We start from the raw sequence: 23,969 nt of genomic DNA, 5'->3' as shown, positions 1-23,969 counted from the left end.
TGACTAGACTACATCAATCACTTTTTAAAGATTTTTTTTTTTCTGCATTTTGTATTCTAAACTGCTAAAACACATGCTTTTATATCCTGCTGCATTTCACAGAAGACATGAGCAGACAGATAGTTCCCCATCTTGGATGAACCAGTCTTGTTAAGTACTCTCCCAAAGTGCATACCAGTCAAATTACACTTTAGGTTAACTTTTTGGAATGCTCTCCTCTTGCCAACTTATTACCAGTGATATGGCTAAGCAAACTGTTGCCTTCTGCTATTCCAGATATCTACAGAGATTTATTATGTTTCAGCTAATAAGCTTACCTTCTCTAATAACGCGTGGCCCACCCCGCCTTATGGCTAGACTTGTCTCTTCTCATAACTTGGGCAGAGAATTAAAGGCCAGAAGTAAAGCTGGCTTTTAAACCTGTCTAGGTAGAGCTGTGTGGTGGTCCCTGTGTTGTGGATGGAAACATCCATAATTTTTGAGTCTGAACTCGCTCGTTATCTACACCTGCTCTGCACTACCCCTCAGGTCGATACCGATAACCTCCCTGCAGACAGATGGTGGTGGGAGAGGGTGGTGATGCCTGGGCAGGTGGCACCACCTCGGTGTGCTGCAGGGCCATATGGGCACTCAGGTTTTAGAGAAACTTGGTCTGTGCATGCAGTACAGCTGGCTGCTACCACACCTGTCTAATAGAGTTGCTGAAAGGCTGTATAAATTCATGCTGAGCTATGGAGATTATCTCTGTCAGCTGTTCTTGTGTCAGAAGCAATTTTTTTTAATGCTGCATTTATGTTGTAAGTGCCCAGCCTATGCCTACCATCTAGGAGATACCCTCTTTCTTCCTTCATTACTGCTTGCATTGCATCTGAGGCATATAACTGGTGTTTTACCCCTAAAAATAGAAGATTTTTTATGCCTTCCTTATCATTCCATATATTAAAATGTTTGCTGCCCCCCTTAAATCTGAGTGTAGACAGTTGCAAATGCAGGTGTGTCCTACCAGTGTGCTGGGGTTACAGGCCAGTCTGCAGAGAACATGGGATGCTACGGCATCAAGATTTCAAGCACCGGTGCTTGCTGCCATTAGCTCTGGAAACCCTCTCATCCTCACAGCAGTCGTCAGTGCAGTGCTCCTCGTATGCATGTTACAGCTGGGCTGGAATTCAAACTGTGTTGGGTCTCAGGCATTTTGGGGAGAATTGCCTGTGCAACCTGGCAGTGAACGTGTCCCTCTGTGCCAGCCCTCTGAGGATTGTCCTTACAGAGCATTGGCTTTTTAGCTCGTTCCATATGAGCTCAAGCATTTGGCAGGGGAAAGCCTAACGTAGGTTGAGGTGTCAGTCGCAGGTGGTCATATGAGGGTGGTGCCATCAAAGGACCGTGCAGCCTGCCTGGTTTTGAGAAGAGAGGTAAGAAACTTTTCTAGAGGTGGATACCAAAACTGGGGGTCATGGCAAAGCATGTGCCAGGAGCCCGGGTGGTCCAGCTGACAGGCCACAGCGTTGGTGATAGGATCATAACCAGTGTACACGATCTGTAGACACCCAGGAGTTAAAGTGCTGGGGTGTGAACAGAAGAGGTTAAAGGAAGTAAACACCTCAAATTAATAGGCAGGTTCTCTGGCAAGCAGATTCAGAGAGTGTGTGAGAGGAGAGGAGATGGAAGACTCTTCCTGAGAGCATTCCTGTGTGCACCCACCTGCAGGAAGCACCTTCACTGCTCTGGGTCAGACTAGACGTTCGAAGAGCACCTTTTGTTCTAACCATGTTTTAAGTTTTGTTTTAAATCGTATTTGTTGCATTTTATTTCTTCTCTCACACCTTTCCCTGAGATTTGAAGATTCTGGCAATTTTGCAGTTATATCCTGTGTAGGAGGAGGGCTTCCTGACCAGAGACAGAGCTTGAAAACCCCCGCCATAGATGGGTCATGCTCCACAGGAGCACCGGAAAGCTGTAAGAAGCCTGTGGAGCGGAGACATGAAGGCTAAAGCATCCTGAGGAGTTCTGTGGCTTTAAGACTATCACCTACTCGCAGTGATTGAATAGCATTCACTTTGCCACTGCTGAAATGTAGAACATCTTGAAACAAGCATACATGTCATGTTAGTTTTTGTATTTCTTTGTATTTCAAGAGGAAGAGACTGCTGCCACAAACTGAATGTTTCCCAGGCTTTTAATGCACTTGTATTCTAAGTGCTTTTTTTCTGCACAATAATTTCTCAATTTCCTCTAAACATAAGCCATGATACTTGTTGAAATGTTTTTGTAAGAAACTGAGTTGTTGGGTCATTCTAACCAAGTGAAAAATAAACAGCTTGACATATGATCCTCACTGTTGTGTGTAGTGTTACACCAGGTGAAATAGGGGGGTTTTGAGCTGTACTTTTGTTGCTGCAGGAACTCGAGTAGCTTAGAAGCAGCTGAGAAGAAAATTGCAGGCCACATCCTGCCACTCTTAACTCAGTGGCTTGAAGGAGATTGAGGTGAGGACTGCCTCATCTTACCTGCTTCTCGGAGCTCTGCTGCTGTGACTGCCCTGCTGCTGGTACCCACCCGGCTCAAGGACCTGGCTCTTGGTGCACCTGCACTTCATGCCCACTAGCTATGGAGTCCTTGGCAGTCCTGCAGCTGGTGTCCTCGGCACCCTGTCTGCTGGCGTCCAAGTTTCCCCTGGATGAGCCCACTCACCACGCTCAGTAGCCAAAGCTACTTCTTTTCCCTGTCTCCATGAAGGACGTCTGGGTGGGGGTGGAAGGGCACAGGGACCTCCTTGGTGATGCAGGAGGTGGAGAGGAGGAGGTGGCAGTCATGCGAGGGTGCGCAAGGGGGTATGTGGAACAGTTTGGGAAGAGAGGATGCTGTAGCGTTGGAGGAGACAGAAGCAGCTCACTGGGTGGGAAGAGAGAGCGAGGAGGATGTGGCAGGTGGGCGATGGAAGAGGGAGGCAACTCTGAAATGAGAGCAGAGGCAGAAGTGAGGAAACTGAGGATTAGCTGGTGCTTTCTGCCTTAGGTGCCGCGAGCACTGAACTGTGCAAGTTCACGGTATTTTGCAAAACTGGACACATATGCAAGAACTTAAATGACACTGAAAATTTATAAAAGAGATGTAAAAATGGAAGAACTTGCTTGAAAGAGAATTACAAATACAAAAATGTATCATAGTTGACAGACTTGTCCTCTTGTACCAGGAAGCCGTTAATGAACACCACTGGTCTAACATTGGGTTCTTGTACTGCAAAGATGCCTGGAAGCCCGAGAGCCCTTCCAGCCCGTGGCTGCTATGTTAGACATGGGGAATTTGCTGTAGCAAAAACTCCTGCAGCATTTTCAGTAGATCAGTTGATACCAACCTCCTTAAAAATGAGGTAAAAGGAACGGCAAGCAAACTATGTTGGAGTTTGATGTTTCAAAGCAGGAGTTAAAAATTCTGCCCTACGACAATTTGTTTTCACTGGATTTCTAATTTAATTGTGAACTGAGGTGTGATTGTCATTGGGGAAGTGACTGTGTAACTTAATTGACATTTCTGCATCCTTTGTGTTTGTGACTCATAGATGCCGGCTTGAGTCATCTTGTACTGGCGGGCTGGAGGGAGCTGCTGCTGTTGTGGGGAAGTGAGCCGAGGGCAATGCTGGGAGAGAAAAAAACGAGGACTTTTCATGTAGAATGAATGAAAGATGTTGGGAAGCTGAGACGACTCCTTTTCTTCATTTTAAAGGGGTGATTGTTGTGACTTCTCTCACCAAAATCCTTTGTGTTGGCTGGAAGAGAGGAAAAAGGCTGGAAACCTCTGCTGCATCCTAGGCAAGCTTAGCTGGAGCAATTAAATTACAAACCCCTGCAAAACGCTGGGCTTCCAGATGCCCATCTGAGCTGTTCCCTTCCACCCTTCGCATTTTGCCCAGCACATTTGATTTTCTTATTTAGCCACCAGATTTCACTGTTTTATTTAAAAAAAAAAAAAAAAGCTGAAGATATTTTTTTCTCAGTGGCACACGTTTGTACAAAATTCAAGCCAGGAGCAGAAGAAAATGAAAGCTAACTTCCAGTCTTGGTTTCACAGTTTTGAGTTTAGCCTCTCCAAATGTGTGAAGCTGTATATCAAAGAGTGGGTGCTGTGGGATGATCTGGCTGTAGTGCTTGTTATATTTTTTTCATTACACCATTTCATTTTCCTCCCTACTTAGGTCAAAATGGTTATTTTTACCTAAAAACTCCTGTAAATTGGGCAGATTGTGGAAACTCTAAAAGAGACCCAACTCCTTTTTTTTTTCTTCTTCTTTTTTTTTTAAACTGAGATGGTGAGAACAGTTTATAACTGATGGCAGTTTTTATAAAATAGCCTCCATCCTGATAAAATGTTACCCCCTGGTGTGTCATTTTTCCAGCTGAACTGCTGGTAGGATTGAGAGATCTTGCACACTGCTGCTTAAATAAGTAGACTACATGGTCTATGAAGAAATCATATTATTTTCTCAAAGGAGAACAAGTAGGCTCAGTGCACCAAAATTGCTTTAAATAAACTTGCAGCTACTCTAACCTTTTTTTGCGCAGCTGCAGATGGTACAGTCTATCAATCAAGCTTTCCTGGCTTTGAGAATCTGCCACTGAAGCTGTCTCTCCTCTGTGTTGCAATTATGTTTTTGTCTTTTGCAGAGCTTTGTATCTTAGATATTCTATTGCTACTAATCAGATTGTGCTTTTGGGCTGCAGATATCTTTTGGTTTTCCTCAGATATATGCTTATTAAGATCTTTCAATAATTTGTTAATTGAATGTGCTATTCACTTGCAGAAAATGAGCTGCATCGTGCTTTCAAAGCGCAAGAATACTTTAGGGAAATTAATGCCTACCTTATCAATGGAGTGAGTCAAAGTTTGGGCAAACGAGTGGCTTACAAAAAGAAAGGAAAATACATTGCTGGCTGTTTCTTACCATCCTGGTGGTTGCAAATCTTGTGATAGTGAATGGAGGTAATGCTGTGGGGGGAGGCTGCAAAGTCTTCCTCAGTCCAGTGAACTGATCGGTCAGCTGCCAACATGTGGACAATACATGATCAATGTTGCTGTCCGCTAACAAAGAAACTCAGTGTGCACAAACAGAATGTACTCTGAGCTGAGTTATTAAGCAGTACTTAACTCTACCTTTGAGTTTCATGCTCTTGCTTTTTTTGAGACAGTCTCTTATATTAGCAAGTTGCCTTGCAACGTGCTGGTGCAAATTCTGTTGCATGTTCTGAGGAAGCCTGTGCTGTGCCTTTGCTCTTTTTATGACACTGATATTTCAGCCAACCTTTGGTGTAAAAGTGACTATTTATACTTCTTGTATTTTCAAGCATCCCTACTGGACATAATGAAAGTGGAAGTTGCTGATCTATAACCTAGTTTGTCCCATCCTTGTCCCAGGATGACTGTAACTCAGGTTCAGAGGCAGCAGGTACGAAATGAAGGAGGGGGTGAGCTAAGGCTGAGAGGAGCTGTGGTTGTGAGCAGCTGCATTGCACTCTGCCAAGGATGAGGGGCAGCCAGAACCCCTGACCACAAAGTCAGTTCAATAGCTTTTAAAACCATTTTGGACTTTAAAAAAAAAAAGGAAAAAGTGCCGCTTCCTCTTTGGCACTGCTGGTTAATATCTCACTGTAGATACCCTCCAAAGCTGTGATGAAATATGAAGTTAATACATCACTAGCAAGCTTTCAGTCAGAATGATGTATTATTCAAAGTGGAATTAGCTAGAAGGATCAATGCACACCCATTACTCTATTTAAAATAATCATTGGAAGACTCATTAACTTTTTTTTCCCCCTCTTTTCAAACAACATAGTGAATGAGACATCTAGGAACATCCCCTCCGCCAGCATATGCACCTCTATGACTTCAGTATATTTTCATTCATAGCAGGATTATTAACACCTGAAGGCCAAAACCCAGATTTAACTCAACAGAATTTGCCTTCAAATCACTGAACCTGAAACCAGTTGCCATAGGCAAAGGCAAACTCAGCACTAATGCACATTTTTTGAAAATCAAAGGTCATGGCAGTATCTGTGTGAAATAGTGCGTGTGCCAGCATAAGGTTCAGTGTCACATCTTGCCTGAGTACCTGTTATTTTCTCTGATTTTACACATGAGCAGCAACTTGAAGTATTAAGGGGGCTGTTTCCATTTCTTGTTTTCCCTTACAAATATATTCTGCAGGTTACTTACTTTGGGCAGTCCCTTCATTACACGGCAAATGCTTTCTATCTCCCAGCTCACCTCTGTCAGGCTGCAGTCTCTTGGCCAGATTTGTCCTTTTGCATCAACTCATACGGGAGATGTGCAATTATAGCATATATGGGGGAGATGGAAGAAAATATCGTCTGCGGAGGAGCAGGAATATATCATTCTTTGATCATTTAGTGCTTGTGAAGACGAAAAACTTAGAGCACCAAATCTAGCTTATCATTGTGTTGGGAGCTCTGTGGGCATTTTCTTGCCTTCACAGATAGCTCAGTGTGCTGTAGTGTCGACCGGTATCCCTTCTCACCCATCAGTTCTCCCGAAAAGGTCCAAATAAATGTTTCCTACTGCATTTCAAAGCATAGAACTTGTAAACTTTTCATATCTGTTCATCCACATTACAGATCTGGCTGAAATCTTTCACTTCCTTTTATTCAGAAATGTTTAAGAAATGAGATATTTATCCACAACCAGCTTTTACAATGTGGACTTCAAAAGGGAGAGAGGTGAGACAATGGACTTTGTGCAGTGCAAAAGGGTGCATACCAAAAAGCCAGGATGTGTATCCTTTCTCAGTGCTGCAGAGCAATGCAGGGTTAAAGCATCATCGTTCAGAAGGGTTAGGAGTAGGACCTACCCAAGCTCTAAGTTAGCTCTAAAATAATTTGGCCCCAAAGACAGGAATTTGAAGAGTTTCACAAGCAATATGCCAAGCACTTTCCCTTTGCCGAGAAAAGTGTGTTTCTTTTGACTGTGATTATCTTGGTTTCTTTGAAATGCTGTTGCTGTGATGTTAATATACATATTGTGTGGCACAGTGCTCACATTAATGGGATTCTTCTAATTTCTGTTCTAAAACAGTGAAAATCAGGTTCTTTCCCATAGAGATTGAGGACTGGCATCTGTCCAACACTACTGAGCTGATAAGAGAATAAATTGTTTAACTGTGTTGATTGTCCTGAAACCCTACAGGACAATTTAATCTCTGCAACCTAGTTAATTTATAATAGTTTTCTTTTTCTTCTTAGTTGTTTGTACCGAGTGTTTGGAGACTTGAGTATTTGGCTGGTGAGCTGTAGATCTTGACCGCAAGCTGAATGGGAGCTGAAGGCGCATGGTTGGGGGAATATTACCCCTGACTTTCACCGTTGTAACTGAAAGTAGAATTTGACACATTGGCATCTCTCTGTGTCAGCCATTGTCACTGGCTTCAGCTGCCACAGTTAAGTATGTAGTCATTCATCCTTGGCAGACACCGTCCTTTACAGCACAAGAGGATGGTCTCTGGATGTTAATGCCACAGCACTCTGGGAGCAGCTGGCTATATCGAATTCAAGGCATGCAGATTGTCTTGGCCATTTTACTTAGCAGATGGGTAAGGCTTGATAGATTGAAGATTTAGTTTCCAAGTCAAGGGCCAAATGTTGCAGTGGGAGAGAAAAGTAAATTATATCACTATTCGGAGGGGAAAGGCTCAGGTACTGTATTACAAAATTGTTGCCATTCATTTTCCTCTGACTTGCACAAAATGCATGTCATTGTGCCTTTCAATATAGCCGACTATGGCATTCTCCTTCATTTTGAGATGCTTTGCAATACTGTCTGTGAGCCCATTTAATGAGCTTGAAAGCAGTTGCTGCTAATTTATGACAGTTTAATAAGTCTAAATGCCAGATTTTTTTAAGGTGGAAATGAGAGAGAAATTTGTATTTCGTATCACTCTGAATAGGTGGCTTTTCTTCTGTTCTTTTTTCCCCACACCCTTTTCTTCAATACAATAGATCTATTTAAATATGGATTTAAAAGGAAAGTGTATTCCTTACTCCTGAGCTGTTCAAGCTATTAATATTCACCTTCTTTTCACAAGGTGACTGGTGCCAGGGATTATTAGCGAGCTTTGTGGTGCTTCCCCCAGCCCCTCTCATGTTGGTTAGTGGGAGGATAACCTGGCTTTTGGAGAGGCTGCCCGGAGCAATGGGAAGTGGGGGCAGTCTGGCCCTTTGGGCAGGGGTCTCAGAGGTAAGATCTGGTGTTGCTGTGTGGCGTTTCTAACTGCCTCAATTTTTATTTGGGGGTTCCCCTGTTTTTCTGGTTTTATTTGTTATTTTTCCTAAAAAAGTCATTGTAAGTTCAAAATTTTTGTCTGAGACTTTTTTTTTCTGCTTTGTAGAACTGTTTCCAGCAGAAAGACAGGTCATGGTTTACTTATATGACTTTAGCATATAGTTTAAATTATATAGCATGTGGTATAAATTTTAACACTTTACAACTCTGCTGATTTTTGTAAAATCAGAGACCTCAGGAGGTTCTGGATAACCTGGCTTTTGGAGAGGCTGCCCGGAGCAATGGGAAGTGGGGGCAGTCTGGCCCTTTGGGCAGGGGTCTCAGAGGTAAGATCTGGTGTTGCTGTGTGGCGTTTCTAACTGCCTCAATTTTTATTTGGGGGTTCCCCTGTTTTTCTGGTTTTATTTGTTATTTTTCCTAAAAAAGTCATTGTAAGTTCAAAATTTTTGTCTGAGACTTCTGCTTTCTGCTTTGTAGAACTGTTTCCAGCAGAAAGACAGGTCATGTATATGACTTTAGCATATAGTTTAAATTATATAGCATGTGGTATAAATTTTAACACTTTACAACTCTGCTGATTTTTGTAAAATCAGAGACCTCAGGAGGTTCTGGGTTTGTCCTATAAAATAGTCAGAGGAGCAGAGAGCTTTGGCTAATTAATGTACAATAAATGATAGAGAATGAGAACTGGTTGGGGTTTTTTTAACTCACTAGGACATGCTGAGCTTAGTACTGCTGTAACACAGGGGCTTTCTATAGAGTAGTACCTTGCTCAGTAAAGTCTATTTTTACATGCTGTGGCTTGGTGCCCGTACTAGCATGATCAGCCTGGCTGTGGTGGTGTCTGTCCTCTCGTCACACTCCTGCTCTGCTCCTTCGCTGGAACTTTCCTCTTTGGAGTATTAATAACATCATTGTGAGAAGGTGCTTAGCTCCCTGGCCTGCCTCCTACCCTGTCGCTTCTGAGGGTAAGGCTGTAGGAACAGCACTTGCAAGCAAGGGGACAACAAGGTGTGCTGTTGAAAGGTGTTAACGCTCTTGTCAATAGAGTTCATGACTGATCAACCTTGTTGTTCACTGAGGAATGAATCATTTCTCAGTCCCCACATTAGATGCAGGAGCTGTAAGTAAATGCTACCTGTCTAGGGTAATGATTTCCACCATGACTTCACTTGAAGAACATCTCTGTTTTATGACTGCAGAATGGGGTCACTTGTGCATTACCTTTTCCTACATTGCAAACGCTTGTTTTATTCATTGCAGTAACGTCAAGCCATTCGTTCTACTCAGAATGGCATGTGCACCAGGTATTGAAGGCACCCAAAGGGTATGATAAACAAAGAGATTTTGCTTCCTCATGTCATGTTCATCCCATATTTACCCTGTGGTGAGAGCTCTGTTAGCACAGGAAACTGCTTAATGATATCTCTGTGTTTATTTTTCCCTTGCGCTTAGCATGATAGTTACCTATTTATTTCTGCTGAAGAGGATTACAGGCGTTTTTCAATTATAAATGATGCACGCAAGCATTATTTATCCTGTTTACTGCAGACCTATAGAGTGTTAGTCAGTCTCCAGCAAAAACATCTTGTTCAGGAAACCACATTTGTAGTAGTGGTACTGTGGGTATTTTAGGGCAATTTCAGGATGGTTTTCCATCTGTCCCATTAATGCTTGCTGTGCAGCACGCTCATGACCAGCAGCATAGCAGGTTTGTGTTTGTGCGTGAAATTCCTGTGCTTGAGAAATTTTCATTCGTGATGTTTCTTCTGTGTTAGGCTCTTGAACGAGGAGGGGGAAACTCATTGCTCTTCTCTCACAGGAAAAGAAAAACTTTGCGCAGCTTGGCAGGCATGTGTTGGGTGAAGCCTAAGTGCTGAGACCCAGTAACAGATGTATGGTCTTTCTCTAGCTCTGCAGCCAAGGCATCATGAGAAATGTGGCATGTAAAGTCAATCTGAAGAATTCATTGCTGCTTTCCTTCAGGATATATTCATAAGTTAATAAAAAACACACTGCTGTAGTACAGATTATATAACAGAGAAAGATAAAAACAGTTTGTAGAAGGATATAAGCTCAAGCTTCATGACATGGAGTCATAAAGGAGGTCAGAAGGACACTTCTCATTCTAGAGATTTTTGTCCTTTTTTTCCTTCTTCTTTTTTTGCCCTTCGTTTCTTTTAAGTATCAGCTGTTAGAGACAGGATTCTTGTATGGGTGAATCTCTGATCTCAACCAGCATGGTAGCTCCAGGCCAGTTAAACCAGAGGCATACAGCAATGGGGATAGAAATTGACATTTTGGGTTTCAGAAACCTCCTTTTCTGTATGAACACAGGCAGAAAAAGGATACAGAGAAGTGCAAAAAAATAGAGAGGAAATTCAAGGTGGTTTTTTTTTTTTAAGAACTTGAAGAAAAAAAGATGTAAGAAAAGTTTTGCTCTGAAGCCTGAACTATTCCACAAAATGAGGAAACTTTTGGGCACTTTTCTAATGGTCTTGCCAAGATCCTCAAATAGTTGTAGTGAGATGTGGGAGAACAGTGTGTGGGTATAAGTAAAAAAGGGGAAAAGCATCTGGAAGGAAAATAAGACTATATCCCATACAGGTCTGAACTGACATCTCTGCAAGTGGTACTTGTTTGCATGTGATTTTTAAAGAAACATGAGATCCCACTCCCCATACCGTCGGAGAAAACATGATTACAGATTCATGGAGCATTTGCTTTCCAGCCCCCAAAGAAATAACGTGACTGTTGATTTCATGCTATTGAAGAACACAGCACATTTGCAGAATATGCTATCAAAAAGATTGCGTAGCTGGATCTATATAGGCATACCACCTCAGCAGATTAAAGGGGTGCTGCCAAGGCTGAGGTTAAGAATTGATCTACTTTGACAGAAAATCCCAAAAGGAAGAGTTTTAACCTTTAGGATTCTTTCTATTTGCTTTCTTCAAACTGATTGCAGCTGTCACCAGAAATAAAAACAAAGCAAACAAAACTCTTTAGAACTTACAATTAAGCAGCAATAAATAAAACATTGTTCAAGTCCAGTGCAAGTTTTTCTTACAGTCTTGTACTAAATTGTCGGTAGCTTTTTTAATGATTTTTTTTTTTTAGTGGTAGCCATGGCTTAGAGAAACCTGAATAAATGGAAAAGATGCAGGAATGTGTCTTGCAACAGCTCTGCATTTTTAGTGTTTACTGTTGATTTGCCAGAAGCCAGACAGAACCTACAAAGCGGGTCATTGGGTTCAGTGTACTGTGATTATTATTTATACAGAATCCAAAGTGTACAGAGCACCCCTTTGGGCATATAAAAGTTCATGCTTCAAAGAGTTTACAGCCTTCAGGGCTAATAATATTATTGCCAGTAACATCTAAGCTGTATATATTTCAAAGCTGCTGTTGCTACTTTCATAATTTTATTGCGTATCTTGCCCTACCTGATCGTTGCAAGCTCTGGAGTACAGTGATGAGAAAAGGATCTTCAATTTCCATTTAAAACACCAAACCAAAACAAACCATTTTGTCTCTAGACAAGAGCACAAAAATGTGTCCTGAAGACAGCAGAGTAGTTCAAAGGCCAAATAAACAGAAAACAGAAAGGTGGTTTGTTGTGGGTTTTTTCAGTGCAGTTGGCTAAGAAGATAATGAGGTTTCTAAGATTCCTAATTAGTCATGGGGAGGAAGGACAAGAAGAGACGTGCCAGTGCTTGTGAAACTTGGGCCAGTGGATTCTAGTTCTCTCCTCAGGCCACTGGAATTTGTGGGTTTTTTTACAATAACACATTTTTTGGATGTGCTGCAGTCAATGATGTCTTCTTCCTAAGAGTGCGCTTCAAGCCGGGTCTGCACTTCATGCAACAGTGTGTTCCCTGTTGGGCACAAGGTCCTCTCTCAGGGGCTTTCTTCTTTTGTCTCCACGCCTTTCCTCATGTGTCAGTACATGGCCATAAAGCGATTAAACTCCGGTTTTCCTCATGACATTGAGATCATGGGCAAGCAGCAAAGTACAGGAGCTCTTTTGCATTCAATGTGTTTGCCCATTGGGAGCAGTCCATCCAAAAATGATCAGCACTGCTCAGGCTTCTGATACTGACTGGTGGCAAAAAAAAAAGAAAAATGCACCATGTGAATGAGGTACGTGGCCGTATTTATTTCCCAAAAGTAAATTGGCAAGTATCTTAAATAATGGAACATGTTCACAGAAATTGTGAGTTATTCCTTCAATACCTCTGAAGAGGCAAAAGGTTAAAAAAAAATTGCATTATTGGTTGTAAATTCCTTGGCTGTGTTACAAGTAAGTGACTGAAGTAATGGGTTTAATTTGGAAGTTGTGGAGCTCAACACGGTTAATCCTTCCTGCTGCCTTCCCCTCCTCTCTCTGGTGCTGGGTCTCACTGTCGCGGAGGACATGGGTGATTGCTGGGTGATAGAAGAAATACTGCAGGATACCTGGTTTTGGTCTGGCAGTACAGGCAATTGCATTGTCAAAAATCAGAGATTTCTTCTAGATCCTCTCACAAAGCTTTTTTCCCTCTCCCTTGTCCTAAGTGACACTAAATTAAATAAGTGTAAAAATATGAATCGCAAAGAGATGCCAAGGCCCAACTCCATTATGGCTGAAAGGTGTCCAGCTTCACTGATTTCAGCGGCAGCACCAGATTTATTCCCATATCAGTAAGGGATGGACTCGTCTGAGGTAACTTCTGTTTATCACAGCAGTTTTCCTCTATGAAAGTGGAAGTAGCTGGAGAAAAATCATCTCTCTGTTTTTAGGCTTTGCTGAGGTGATAATATGGCTAACGTTTTAATGAATTCAGAGGATGCTTTCTTTTGATTTAACCTTCCTTACTTTATTTTATTATGCCATGTATTTTTGGCATTTGGTGAAGAGCCATTGTAAATGTGAGAACTAAGCAGCTTGTTAGATAACATCTTTTTTTTTTTCTCTTTAGAAGATTAAACTGAGACTGTTCTGCCTGATGCCAGAATAGATGTAACCAATCCTGTATCCTTTGCATGTAGGTCAGTCAGAGGGACAATCCAGCACTGGATCCCATTATCCATGGGTTGAAGGGCGTCGTACATCACGGTAAGTAGCTGCTTAAACTTTCTTCTTGCCGGGAAGGGGAGAAGGGCGGGAATATTGTCCTGAAGGGATCAGGTCACCCCTGGAAGGACGCAGTGAGCCTGCACATTCCTCATTCACTGATGTTTAAGGGCTTCGCAGCCATTATTTGATTGGTAAAGATCAGAGTCATTTGTTACCTGAAAATGGGTTGGGGTTAACAGTAAACAATTTGTTTCTTTTCAGTCAGTGCTCTAGAATGCGTAAGTTATCAGTCAAAACCTACTACAATATATCATTCATATTAGTACTTCGAAGGCAGCGTTGATGCTTCACTCCTGCTATTTATCTTCTGTTTGCTCTAAAAATACTCCTCTCTGAAGTTTCTATTTGTTTATAAATTATTTGTCTTTCAAATTTAGGGAGCTGATAATGAAACAGAAAATTAACTATCTGTGAAAATTAATTAAACTTTGCAGCAGATGAACATCTTTCTAATGCTGACATAAATACGATCGTTCGGCTGTTCTGATGCATATAAACCTATTATCCTTGAACTTATAGCAGGTACTGAAATAAATATTAATATATTTTATACTTTTATAACCAGTTTTTACTAAGGAATTTTCCTGAAACCTTATCACAGGTAATGCGTCATTAGCAATGACATCGAGATGCTCCAGTTCCCAAAGTACTCTTGTCAGGTTTTAATATAATGATTTGTAAAGTTTTAATCATCTCATTGTAATTCAAAAGGCATCTGCTGGAATGGTGCTAGGTACTATAATAAATCTCCGTCCCATCTATAGTGCTGTGATAAAACATCTTTGCACCTTTGCTGAGGATTGTCTTTAGACATTAGCTAGTGCTGTAGAGCTTAATAAACATTTTTTTCTCTTGACTGCAAACCTAAAACTAGTTGACAGTGTTAGATTAAAACAAATAGGATTTTGGATTAATTGCTGTACTTTCAGAGTCATTTAACATTGCAACTGGGAACACCAATAAATCCAATGAAAGTGAAAAATAGGGGTTAAATGATAACTTACCATAAAGTCCTTCATTTAGAGAATTTTTCATAGGTTTTGCTGTTTCTAAATTGCAGTGTTCTGCTGTGAAATAAAAGCAACACACTGAGCTGAAAAACTGTGGTTTTTTCCACAAAACTAGATGTTATTATCTAGCTCCCACTGGGTAACAAAACAGGCTAGCAAAAATAAAGTGAGGACGAGTTGGGCTGCAAGGATTTTTCAGTGGCCGAGTAATTTGACATTGAAGTCAAGCTGCCATTTAACTGGACCAGGATGTCTTTTTAGCTTTGTTTTCTACCTGCCTTCTTTTTCAAGACTCTCTACCCCCCTGCAAGCACAAAAGTGTTTTAGCCAGCTCATCATTTTTTTTCTGCTCCCTCTCTTGCTCCTTGCTGCTGCAGCCAAAATAGCCACTAGTGGACAATCATACCGGTGTCTCCTAAGAGTATTATTCCATTCCCAAAAATGTTTGGGTAGGGTGTGACACGGTCCCGAGGTTGTGATTCCCTGACCACATAACAATTAGTCCGTCTTGGTGCTGCCTACCCACAGCAAAATCTGGGTGGATAAAAGGCATTTATTTTTGTTTTGCTCACAATGCACAGAAGGCAGCTAGTGTTTCAAGTAAAGGAAATCGCTTGATATATTTCAATAGCTTGTTTCCTTTTCAAAACATTAAGGAAGAAAAAGAGGAAAATCTTACTTTCCTTCCTGTTTCAAAGGCCCTGATTAAAGGCCTTTTCTAAGGCTCTTTTGGTGGCTAGAGTAAGGGAATTTCCTCCTACAAAGTAGTTGTTCAAAGAAGTTGTTCTCTTTAAGTTAAATATTGATGGAACACTTCAGTGAAGAATTCTCATATCGTATCTCTCTTTTAATGCTATTATATAGAATAATAGTAAAGATGTGAGCTTTTATTCCAGACACTCTCATTTCTTTTCTTGATGTAATTTACTTACATCTTACGTGAGCACATTTTTATGAATTTATCTGAAAAGATTCTTTCTGGCTTCCATTTGGCTGCATTCAACTGGGACCCTAAGGCAACACGGACTTTTTAGCTGAAATACAGTGGAAAACTCTTGTGGTTTTTGGACAGAGTGGTTGGATCAAGCAGGGATCCAACAAAAGGAGCTGGAGAAAGGCAAAATTGAAACCTTAAGTTTCTTTGCATTTTGTAACATTTCCATGCCCATGTTGTTTTTAGGTGGTCATCACGATACAGAGGCACGTGGCTATAATGTAGAAATCAAGAATACATAGGAATGTTGAGATGACTACCTTGCTTTTAAATTAGGCCATGTTTGTATATCCTCTGCTGGCTGGAGAGATCAGCAGCCCCTCAGCTTTGCTTCTCCCATATGCCTCATCTCAATGCACCTATTTAAGTAAGATTTCTGTGGTTTTCTATGCAGTGCATCCTTCCTGAGTTGTGCTGGACAGTCACTCCTTCCTCGCAGTCATTCAGTTTTCAAAGAGGAAATTACACACCCAGACAAGCACTCATCCTCATCTTCATTTCTTCATTTGCCTTGTGGTGGTACTAGAAGGCCTGGTCCTATATGGGGACTCCACTCTGCACCACGCTGTATAGGGCACCCACGCTGGCCTGTCCCCATGATGGTGACAGATCCAATGACCCTCAGTTAGATGCAGGGATGGTACTGATGAGTGGTGAGCTGGTTTTTCATTTTTCTTGCATAGCTATTCATTTTTTCAGTGAAGTTCTTGTATTCTTACAGTGCCCTTCCAGGGGTAAGCGAACAATTTAAGTGTCAGAAGGACTTTCTGTGGAAGTGAAAGCAATCTTTGCTTGAGATTTCGTCAGGGATTTGAATTACTTACTAATTTGATGGAACATAAATAATTGTGCCCTTCACAGTGTCACCAGCTTAGTAACAATGATGGAGAAACGCACACATAAAAATCAATACAAGCTTAGTTGCTACTCAGAGTTCACTTTGTTTCCTCATCCCCAGGCATAGTTTTGTAGAATCTTAATGCCACATTAAGCTTAATTTTACATGAGCAACCATATAAAGTTTCTTAGCTGGAAGGAAAACCAGTGATGTACCAAACAGCCTAACAATGTTTGGATCAATGATAACACTTTCAGGTTTGCCCCGCATCTTCCTGCCGAACAGTACGTTCCCGTCACGTCGATGCTCCCCAACTCCCGCATCCACCCTCGCAGAGCATTGTAAAGGCACACGAACGCCGAGGAGGCTCTTTTCAGAGCTGTCAGATGCCTGTTGCTGATTTTAAAATTGCTTTCGGTTTTGTGCTCTGCCAAGGATTTGTCACACTCCCGCCAGCGAGGTGCCTGCTATTCTCACTCCTGCTTTCCCTGCCGCAAAGCACACGGCGAGTGTGCGTCTGCCGCGGAGCCTGCCAGGGACTGACAGCTGGGAGCGTGCAGCCCTCTGCAGAAGGGATGGAGTACGGGCAGGCGTGATATGAATTTTCTGATGCCGACTTGCTGGTGTTTTTCGGCTCTGACCACTGGGGGTCTTTTTTAGCTCCTCTTCAAATGCTCTTCTCATCACGAAAGCTGACGAGAAAGGTCTCCAGCAACGCTGGTGCTGGAGCGTTGGGATGATGCACATCCTTAGTTGAAGTTGGATCATTAGGTAAAGTAATAAAGTCACTAGTGCCTGGCTGTACTTGCACCACACATGGCCCAGTCATGGTGCTGCAAATCAGACTTTTCTGCCTGTTTTGCTGCTGATGTGCTTGGCTGGGTGCCTTGCCCTGAGCCCCTCTCTGCTCCTCATCCTTCCTCGTGATGCTGAGGAGCGCAGGACAGGACAGAGCCACTCTTGTGCAAGGGCTGAGGCAGCTCCTGAGGCCTCAGAGAGAATGATTGTGCCCTTGTGGGAATAGGGGAACGTGAAATACCACGTTATGTCTTATACAGTTGATTTGCATTAAAATGGCTACTAAAGCTTTTGTCTGCCACATGCTTCAGCAAGATCTCAGAGGAGCACCTGGCAGGATGGAGCTATTGCACAGAAACATTGCTTTTTCCCACCTCTGCTGTCTTTGACTTGCCCTTTTTAGTACCGTTGTGTATGTAAGCCTCTTAGAGATGCCTTTTCCTTGTTCTTACCAGCTGCCTGAAAGGCATTAAAATGAGTCTCCTTCCCCAATGTCAGTCCTGAGGGCAGCGCCCGGTGCTGGAGGCTGCACAGCATTTGCTCTCTCCCAGCCCGGGCACGGGTGCTCTGCACGGTCCTGTTTTACTATGCAGGCAAATGGTTGTCAGAGGGAAGCAGCAGCCCACGCTGCCCCTGGGAAATCTTTCACAGTGATGGAAACCATGTTTTGTCACTCTGTCCTGTTCTCTGTGTCTGTCACCAAGAATCTACATGGATCAGCAGAAAATTATTAGCAGAGCACAAATAAATTACCACAGCAGAAAAGCCTCTATTAATGTCACAAAAATGGGGCTCTTATTCCCTTCCTTGTCAAAAGTGAGCACTGAAAATCAAAGTGCAGCCAGATCAAAAGCTTAGGTACAAAGTGAATCGATGGCATCTGTTGCTTGTTTGCAAACGTGGGGTGGGTGAGGGGAAGAGAGGAACCTTTGTTTATTTAAAAGGGAGTTTGGAAAAAAATCTTGCTTTTTTCTTCTGCCTTTGTATTATTAAAATGCCATAACTTAAGCTCAGCATGGAGCAGAGCGTGATCTTAGGTCTCCCTCGAGATGGGCGAAAAGTGTTCGGGCAAGTTGGTGGTGACCACCAAAGTTTCAGGGGCTGCTGGGGAGACCATACCAAAATACAGTGGAAACAGAATTGCTTTAATAATGAAAAAGGATAGAGAATAAATATGTTGCACATGTCTCCAGTTGTCCTAGGCAAAAAGGCAGGGAATAACCTGTTAAAATAAATCAGCACTAAAAAGGAAGCAATCCAGACAGTGTTAGTTACCCTGTGGATCTATCATACCAGAAGGCATAATAACAAGAAAACACCATTAGCGACATGACAGGTTTTTTCTTTTGTTTTTAACTTTAACCATAACACCACCTGACAAGCTGTTTGCTTTCTGCACCAAATATCCAGGGGTTGTAGAGAAGAAAGGCGGGGGAAAGGGGTGAGGGTGAGATGTGATACCATGGGACCTCGTCTTTTAAAGTAAAACTTTGAAGAAAGCAGCAGCCCAATTTGGAACAAGGAAGGCCATCAAAGGGAGAGCAGCACGATGTGTTAAACTGAGAAGGAAATGTGGAGGAGCATTTCTTTTTCCTCGGGGATGTTCTGGATATATTCTTTTGTTTTCTGATCTGTTCTTGTATTCACAGTCAGAGTAGCTGTGTGAAAGGGGCCAGGACACGATTGCTGTGGAGCAAAGGGGAGGAGGAGGGAAGTGGGAAATGAAGATGAGAGCAGAGGTGATAAGTTCACACCTTTATATAGGGCAGCTCTGTGCATAGCTGCAGGGTTCTGTATTATTTAAAAGAATAAATGATGGAAGCGTTGGAAATCTCTGGTCCTTCGCCCGTCTGCTCTGCGGAAAGCAGTGCTCGTCACGGCTGAGTAAAGACCGGTGAGCTGACATAGAATTAATGTATTGTACAGAAAAACTAATTCAAACTAACAAAAAGAAGATTGCAGTTGTTAAAAGTTAAGAATTAAGGTTGATGCTGAATGTGAACAAAGCACCTGCAGGGAGAAGGAGCTGGGTGCTTTGGTGGGTTTTGAGGACATTTGCTGAGAAGAGAGTGATAGTGAAGTCTGAGAACGTGCAGTTTTGCTCTGGCTCTGCTGGAGCAGATGTGAACAGCCCACGCTCCTCTGGCTGCTTCTGCCTCACTTCACCCTACCTCTGCCAGGGTCCAGCTTGCTCCAGGGATCCTCTTCTCCTCTAAACTCCTCGACACAGTTTCTTTTTCCTCCTACCACTGGTGCCCATTCTGTATTTCTTAGTTTCTGTGTCCCTCCAGCCTTGTCTGCGCATGTACCTCTGCCTCCAGTTAGGTTTTTTGAAACCTGGAGAATTCTCATCCCAGTCCAGAATGGCAACAACCTCTCTGCCAAGCTCTGCATCAACAGTGCTTAAGCATTAAAGGTTCAGAATTATTTTTTACTTCTTTAAAGAGTTAAGACCTCTCGTCCCCAGCTAAACCTTTTCTTCCTAACCTGTTTTAAGAGAGGGAGTGAGAAAAATTAAGCCTGAGACCAACACCTGGCATGGAAATGTTCAATTTTTTTTGCATAGGAGACTTGCCTTTTTTTCTTTCCTCCTGTTTTTTGTACCACTCACTGGTTGTCTCAGATTAAATTAGTCTGCAGGACTGTGTGGTTATCTCATTCCCTTCCTCCCCGCCATGCTGTGCTTTCTGTGTCCTTACAGTTTCTTACATTGTTCAGCAGAGGCTCTGATTTTTAAAAAACTGAATAAAAGTGAGAAAAATAATTGCACAATAAATGACAAGAATTATCCTGAGTACAGAGGACTGTCAGAAACTGCTCGTCATGCTGGATTTACACAGCAAGTACTCATCTGCTGATCTTTTCAGTTAAAGTAGCATATAATATTTGTAATTTCATCTTTAAAATCACCACCGTGAGTCTGGTCCCTGGCTCTGGTGTGCAGCCTGCTTTATCTGGGAAGTTGTGGCTCAGTGGGTGTGCGGCATGGTGTCCTTTGGATTATTTTTGTGTGTTTGCTTTTTAAATGTTTGAATGCAGAAGCTTTAGAATAACTTGGCTTATTGTGAAAATGAAATTGGCAGTAACATTGTTTAACAAATTTGGGAGACCTTCAAAGCTCTTCATATTGGTATTGCAGATTTTAGTTATTCAAAGTGTAGCTGGGTAACGTTTCCACCTATCAGCCATTGCACATACGTTAATTTTGGAAATAAGCTCATTTTAAGATATTGTTTTCAATGCAGCCAAGTTCCTGTTTTCTTACAGAAAAGCATGATGAAAGTCCCAAAGCATTCCATGAGATATAAATGGACTTGGCATATAGTTATTTTCTTGTGATCTCCAATCCAAGTTCCTGTTAGATTTAAAAAGGGTTTTGATCACAGATAGTTGTGTGCTGTTTACCTGCATATCTCTAGAAGCCTCTTACTCTGCAGTGATTTGGTTAAAATTCAGGTCTATCTTTATCCAGCGTTTTACAGAATATATTTTTAGCAAGTCAGTCCTTGAACTCAGAACGTTCAACTGATGGCTCTTGCAATATAATATTTGTTGGCATCGGCTTGTAAAAACTGCAGTAGTTGGTGGAGATCCACTAGTGGTATCTGTTTTAAGATCTGATTTTTTCCTCTGCTTGGAAAACTATTGTGCACAATTCAGTATTAGTTCACATCTAGTGGTGATGCCTTGACAAATAAAGAGCGTAAAGCATGCCTGCAATTGCTCTGCCTTTGGGTTGGGTTGTACAAAAAATGGCCCTTGGTCCCATGCAAAACAGCGGGGAGATTTACCAGCCCAAAGAAAGAATATACTGGGCGTTACTTTTCACACTGCTGTTATGGGAGGTAGACATGAATATTGTATCAGAAGGTCAAATATATTACCAGCTGGCTCTGTTAATTCTTTTTTGTGAATGTAAGAGTTAAAATACAATATTGTCCTTTTATGCTGTGGAACACTCAGTAGTTTAAATGTCACATTCATTGTCTTAATTGTCAACAATGAATCTGTGGTACTTGCTAATACTTCCTTTGGGAATATTAGAGTGAACGCTTTTTTACGAGCCTTGGTGCAGTAAACAAAGAATTGCTGTTAACTGTCGATAAAATTGGCTGTACTGCATTAGTGGGGCATCTTAGTGGATGTTTTGGGTGCTGCTCTTTTCTGCATTGCCTGGGAGTGGTGGCCACAGCAGCATGTTTGTTGTTGCCTTCCCAGAGGAATGCTCTCTAGTTCAAGGCCCTGTCGTTAGGGTCATGATCTCTGGGGCTCCGATTTCTTGGTGGTTTATTTTTCTGCTTGGGTGCCTGTCTGCGTTCGGGTGTGGAGATGGGAGTAGGACAAGGAGCAGCAGAAGAGACCACTTCGGTCTGGGGCTCTGGTTTATGCGTAAGAACGAGTAGGTGGCTCATGGATTGGTTTTGCAGCATTGATTGCAGTGGTTCACAGGTATTTGCAGGTGAACACATATTTTCACTGGTGCGTTTTACTGCTTTTGTCTGCCAGTTACTTCCTAGTACCCGTCAGCAAATGCTGTCTTGTAGATCATGTAGTTCCCAGCCTTGTCCGCTTTGTCCCTCCTAGAGACTCCTCACCCTGCTCAGTCTGTTCCCAGCCTTCTGGGCACAACTCGTGCCTGTCCCAAGCACTGAAAAAGGGAAACGGGAGCTGGTCATAAAAGACAGTGAAGAAAGGTTTGACATTATTTCCAACCTTGTTCTTTCCCATTTAGTAGGAATTATATATATACACATATGTGTGTATGTATATAAAATATTTCTACCATATTCAATGAATGCTATTGCTTAGCTTGCAAATTTTTCTTACAGTTTTACCAACAACAGGAACCGATTTAAGGTTGAAATTTTAAAAGTGACATGACTTCAGAATCCCATTTTCAAAAATGCCTCAAGCTCTTAGGAACATAACTTCATGACATTTACTGTTTCTATATGCGCTTGAAGGGTATGGGAGGTAGACTCCTGAATCTCTAAGTCCCTTTTTCTTTAACCTTCACATGAAGATCTGTTTGTGACTCTGGTTTCTAAAACTCTGCACCATGCATCTAGATGGAAGTGATACAAATGAATGATCTGTTTTCAAAAGTGTTAGGTTATTAAGGCATAATCAATTGATTATCATCTATTTTAGTAGTAATTTTAATCCAATTATATGTATTTTTTTATTTTAATCTTTGGAATTCATTAATGAAAACTTACAGCGTTGCTTGTAGCCATGAAAAATTAGATCAAATACACCCTGCCCTACTTAAAGTGTGTATTAGCAAAGCTACTTTTTCCTCAAGAAATATTCTTTTTCACAGCTGACTATGACTTTCCAAATGCTTAGGAAAAAACCCTCCCTAATTGATAACCAAAATTTAATCATAGTCGGATACTTTCAGTTTGCATTCAAATAAGGTATTTCTCTGTCTAAATAAGCTTCCCTTGGTTGATTATTCATTTTGTAGTTCAAAATGTTTAAAAATGAAAGACAGAGTTGGATGAAATGTAGACTACTTAATACAGTGTGTATTTAATATAAAAGTCATGCATTATTCATTTTTGCAATTTGAATAACTTTGAATTTAGCATCCCTGTTCTTCATCTTTTCCTTTGATGAACAATTAATTATTAAAATATAATATTGTCAGCATATGGCACAAAAATCCTTGAAAGTGTAAAATGAGCTTCGTTCTCCTGCCATCCTTTGATAAAGGGATACTCAATATTCCTGGTTTCTCACAGAATGTTTATCTAGCATCTTAACTGATTCCATCATTCTAAATAAGAGGTTAAAGAAGTTAAAAAAAGTTAAAGTGTTAATTTTAACTGAAACATTTTTTCTTAAATACAAGAGGAAAGCTCTTTTCAAAATGTGCCTCTACCTCCCATCTATTTCATATATAGTCATGGGCTGTTAACGCAAAGAGGATGTTTGCGTGTTCAAATACTCTTTCAGACTCATAGCAGTGCACTGTGTGCTCAGCTTCCATATAGAGAGAGACAGTTTCTTAAATAGAAAACCCATGTCATTTCACTGCGAAGGTGTATGTGTGCTGCATTTGGAAATCAAATCCTGTGACTGAGTTTGCAGTTTTTCTAACCAATTTTTCCTGCATAAAAATAAGCCAATCAAATTAAATACGACCTTTTGCTGTGATTATGACTGCTTGATTAGAATCTCTTTGAACTTTGGCCAATCATATATATTTTACTATTTATTATCTAAGCACACTTTTTTCCCAGAGGTATGCTATGAAGAGGAAAAAATGTGTTTTATTATTTGTTTGTTTCCTTTTTGGGGATGTAGAAGTGGTTGATATCTGCTTGGATTAGAAGGAAAGAAATTGTTAATTAAGAGATTGCAGTATTCTGTTACAATGTACACTTTGACTTTAATAGAATTATTCATATTTTGGAATGCTAAAGGCTATGAAAACATTGCACACCTGTTGATATTGTGCAGAAGAATAGAAGATGTCTGAAGTGCACCATGTGTTTGCACCTTGCAGCAGCAGTGGAGGAAAAAAAATCCCCCTGATTATCAGACCGCTGCTCAGAGGTATAGGCAACTCTTGATTTGATCAAGACTTCTAGAAAACTGTGGGATGCTGTGGAAGTGAATTCTGCAGACTTCATCCTTATTCTTTTCCTTCTGACTTTGGAAGATGCGCGTGTCAATCACCAGCCTACCTGCTTCTCCACTCTGCTACGGGGAGAGTGGGCTTGCCTAGCAGCTCTGATGAGACAGAGAGAAGAGTTCCTGCTGCCCACATGTGGACTCTTATTTGAGGCACGAAGAATATAGCAAGTGAGGAATAGAGATGTATGGGAGAGCCTCGCGTGTCAGCATGCCCTGAGGCAGTGAACACCTTTGCACAGACTGAGAGGGAGCTTCGGCCTGTGAGTCAACATAAAT

The 23,969-nt window shown here is 41.5% G+C and overlaps 1 protein-coding gene across 1 annotated transcript in view; it reads left to right on the top strand.

Moving 5' to 3' along the window:
- PTPRG (protein tyrosine phosphatase, receptor type G) overlaps window positions 1-23,969 on the top strand; it is a gene marked incomplete at its 5' end in the record, with an annotated part of 334,807 nt that overhangs the window by 200,417 nt on the left and 110,421 nt on the right. The window contains one exon of the mRNA XM_019473421.1: window positions 13,321-13,387. Coding sequence (XP_019328966.1) covers window positions 13,321-13,387 — 67 coding nt within the window. The remainder of the gene's footprint in view (window positions 1-13,320; window positions 13,388-23,969) is intronic.

The sequence above is a fragment of the Aptenodytes forsteri genome, unplaced genomic scaffold (genome assembly GCF_000699145.1).
Source record: "Aptenodytes forsteri isolate BGI_AS27 unplaced genomic scaffold, ASM69914v1 Scaffold53, whole genome shotgun sequence".
Classification (NCBI taxonomy): Eukaryota; Metazoa; Chordata; class Aves; order Sphenisciformes; family Spheniscidae; genus Aptenodytes; species Aptenodytes forsteri.
Note: the sequence above shows the minus strand (reverse complement) of the source record. Positions and strands in the feature narration are given on the sequence as shown.